The 3,948-nt window shown below is 44.3% G+C and overlaps 1 protein-coding gene across 1 annotated transcript in view; it reads left to right on the top strand.

Moving 5' to 3' along the window:
• The window catches only part of LOC109932154 (kielin cysteine rich BMP regulator), a 132,690-nt gene that overhangs the window by 52,692 nt on the left and 76,050 nt on the right, over positions 1 to 3,948 (top strand). The window contains exon 9 of the mRNA XM_048609973.1: positions 3,716 to 3,812. Within this exon, the coding sequence (XP_048465930.1) occupies positions 3,716 to 3,812 (97 nt within the window). The remainder of the gene's footprint in view (positions 1 to 3,715; positions 3,813 to 3,948) is intronic.

Below are 3,948 nucleotides of genomic sequence, written 5' to 3'. Positions count from 1 at the left end.
CGAACCCACCCCCCACCATTACCATGGATTGTAATGATCAATGTTCACAAAAACAAGGTCAGTGATCATCACGATCTGTGACAGGTCAGGGGTCCTGATGCTTCCTGGAACTGGTCAAAGATTGTCATGTTTCCTGTGCAAGAGGTGAAGCGGTTAGAACAATAGATGGTGCTCGCTGCAAGACAGTGTGAACCTGATCTGTGAAACAAGCTGGCAGTTTTATGAAGGGATTCGAGGGAGGGGGACAGTTGGACTAATGGAACCTTGTGACAACTACAGCTTTGTAGGGTTATTCTCATTTTTCCTCCCCATGTGTAAAATCTGAAGCGTGACTGGAATTTGTGTTGGATTGTAGGGGGCATTTGAGAAAGGCTCCAACATATAATGATTCATCATAAGTTATTGTTGTTTGCAAAATTGGGTTCTAAAGTTGAGCAAATAGTCTTTTGATTTTTAATTCTGTGCAGGTGTTGTTCTTTAAAGGGAGCAAAACAGCCTTTCCAATAAATCATGTGATTTAAGGTAAAGGATAGTTAGATCACTTAGTGAGATAATGACAGAAGTATTGATAAATGAAGTTTGTCCTACCTACAGAAAGAAAGACCAGAGGCCAGAAACTGGTTTAGTTCAGGAGAGAAGGTTCATACTATCAGAAAAGCAGTTTAGTTTTTGCCATCTCTAGGCCATCAATGCTGGAAAGAAGTCTTTAAGCTATATTAGTAATCCAAGTAGACCGGGCTAGTAAAAACTTAGTGCATTTCTTAAGAGTTCAGTAAGGGAAATTCAATGAATTTGCCTGTACCTATGTGTTTCTGGGACAGTCGGTGATGGAGAGAGTCACATCTTGTGAAAATGCAGAAATTTGCTAAAATCACTTGTGGCCTTATCATCGACTGATCAAAGAGTGTAGGTAGGACTGCTGTTTCACTGGCATTAAGTGTCTATAATGAATATTTCTGTGGAAAAGGGGTGAATTTTCTTGCTGTTTAAGATGAGATTCTTCCAAACTGTCTTATATGGCTGTTTATTTCCTTTCCTCTTGTGTAATAAACTTATTGTCTTTTGCTAAAAGTACTTAGGCACCCTCTTGTGAAAATCAAGCCAGATTTCACTCTGATCCGATTTTTCTGGTATAACCATCAGCTAGGATCCGAACATGAACGTTCTCTATTATGTCCTCTCTGGGTCTCCTCTGTAGGATGGCCAAGTGCAGTGTAGCGCAGAGACATGTCATCCCATCACCCCATGAGGCAAGTGTTGCTTCGAATGCAGCAGGTGGAATGGTCAGAGTTACCAAAATTATTGTACCAAGTGCTTGTGCAGGGCCGGTGTGTCCAGGCTGTGATGTGTGTGGGGAATATATACGTAGGGCACACTGTGTGTGGTTGGTGTTTACAGGCTGAAGCGTGTGCACAGGCTGAGGGTGGTGTGGTGGGCGGATAAAGAGTCTGTTGGGTGTGTTCACAGTGTGGTGGGTATGTACTGTATAACAATGATCCATATACATGGGCTCAGTGGACGATTTCCGCGTCTCCCCCCCCCCCCCCCCCCACCGTACCAAACTCTCCCAAAGTACTTACCAAAAATATACCATGGGAGTGACCAATCATCGAGTTGGTGAACAGAACCTGTGAGGTGCTCCTCCTCCATTCACAGGTTGTTTTTCTCCTGTTCTTGCTACTGCTTCATACGCCAGTGAACCGATCAACAACAACGGTAGAAGAGAAGCAACGTGATTGGACAAGGAGCATTTGGCATGGTAAATGGCAGCTGGGAGAGAGTGGCTGGAAGTTCTTTCAGCTTTGGGGGTAGGTAGGGCTATGTGAGACAATAGGAGGGAGACCTCAGGAGGAGGTAAAGGAGGCTGCATGTGGGGTGAAAGGTGCTTCAAGTGGTGATGAAGGATACTATGAAGGGCAGGAAGTAGGAGTTTGCAGCAGTGGGGTAAGTGGAGGAGGGTTTTGAAAGAAGTTTCAAAGTCTGCAGCAGGTGGTGAGGGAACCAACAAGATGGGAAATCCTACCCAGTCTCAGCCTCACCAATCAGCCTACGTCGAATCTATCCATAATAGTATCCAGAGGATTAACCACCACACAGTGCTTCTGGAGACCAAGTCCCATCTTCACAGTTGTGTGGCTCTTTTTTGTGCTAAATGGGATAGACTGCAAACAGATCTAGCAATTTGGAACTGAATATACATGAAACAGCAGTAGCAGCAGAATTGAACTCATAAAATGTGCAACCTCATAGGCCTAGCATATTCCTCATTCTACCATTACCATTCATACCGGGGACCAATCCTGTAAGGCAGGAAGAAAGCTCTAACTCTGATTCTCAAATCCAATTAGCGATGGGCAATAGATGCTGCTGCAGCCAGAAAATCTCTCATGTCTTCAAAGAATGGAATCTGCGAGATGGGTGACAAAAAGAAGAGACTCTGGGGTTGGGTGGGGCAAGGGGCCTTGATGGTAGAGTGAGAACGCAAAGCAGAGAGAACAGCTTTAAACCTGTAATAAAGGTAAACTCCACATACTGTGAAAACCTGAAATTGCCAAAAAAAAAATTCCTTGAAAATGGATGCAGAATCTCTCGCTTAAGGTTGCATAAGTTGAAACACAGTAATATGGGAAAATGTTGTGGATTATGTTGCAATGAATGAACACAGTCAACTGTTAAATTTACAAATGGAATTGAGATCTGTGATACAGTAACTGCTTAAAATGTTCTAGCTCTGTGCATATTCAATGCAAACACATGAGTTGTGATCTGACCAGTATGCAGGCGGTGTTTGAAGGCTGATATCTTGTTGTGCATACAAGCATGGCTTGGTTACTCTGTAAAGAGCCACAGTGCTAATGTATGCCTGTTGTCTTGTGCAATTTTAAACATTGCCATGTCTAAAAAATTAACGCTTTCCTTTTGTTCTGTGCCTGAGAGTTTAATGGAGTCTTGATAATTACTGAAGATATCAATTAATTATTCTAATTCCACTCTGTGACAGTCTAATTATCCCACATGTCAATACAGACACTAAAGATATTATTACTGTGTGACTGTATCACCAAATAAAATTAGTGAGAGCACCAAATAAAGTCAGTGAGAGATACAAAAGTAATCCTGAAAACAAAAATAGTCCCTGAAAACAAAAATAGTCCCTGAAAAAATCTCAAGAAGAGCTCTCAAAAAAAATATTTTTACTCTTGATGTGCAGTTAGGGTATATTTTGTTCCAGTTTTATGGGTGTGTGGGGGAGAGGGGGCTGTGTGTACCAGTTGTATACATGTGAGGGGGAGTGGGGGTTGTATGGGTGTGCAAGGGGAGGGGGCTGTGTGTACCAGTTGTAGGGGTGTGGCTTGGCGTGGGGGGGAAGCTGTGTGTACCAGTTGTATGTGTCGCAGGGGAGAGGGGGCTGTGTGTGCCAGTTGTATGAGTGTGCAGGGGAGAGAGGTCTGTGTGTGCCAATTGTATGGGTACGCGGGGGATAGGGGGCTGTGTGAGAGAGAAAGCTGCAATACAGGTCATACTGAGAGTTAATTGCACTGTTGGGTTGATTGCTGAGGAATCACTGCACAATACTGAGGGACTGGGTAGAACAGTGATGTAGAGAATGAACTTGTTCTTGTGGTCTGTTCTAACGACAGAGTCTGAACATACTGCGTAGCACACCTTCTGGTGAAACAATTAAAGATATTTGAAGCGATTTTTCTCTCTGCAGAATGGAAATGTCCACTGCCAGGAGGTCACCTGCCTTCAACTCACCTGTTTGGACCAGTACAAACCAGCTGGGGAGTGCTGTGCTGTCTGTCGGCCAGGTAATGTCAGATATCCAAACACAGGCTACAGGTAACTCCGCACCCCCATCACTCCCACCCAGATAACTCCGCACCGCCGTCACTCCCGCCCAGGTAACTCCGCACCGCCGTCACTCCCGCCCAGGTAACTCCGCAC

The sequence above is a fragment of the Rhincodon typus genome, chromosome 22, assembly GCF_021869965.1.
Source record: "Rhincodon typus isolate 14 chromosome 22, sRhiTyp1.1, whole genome shotgun sequence".
Lineage (NCBI taxonomy): Eukaryota > Metazoa > Chordata > Chondrichthyes > Orectolobiformes > Rhincodontidae > Rhincodon > Rhincodon typus.
The sequence above is the reverse complement of the archived record's forward strand: the minus strand, read 5'-3'. Positions and strand labels throughout refer to the sequence as shown.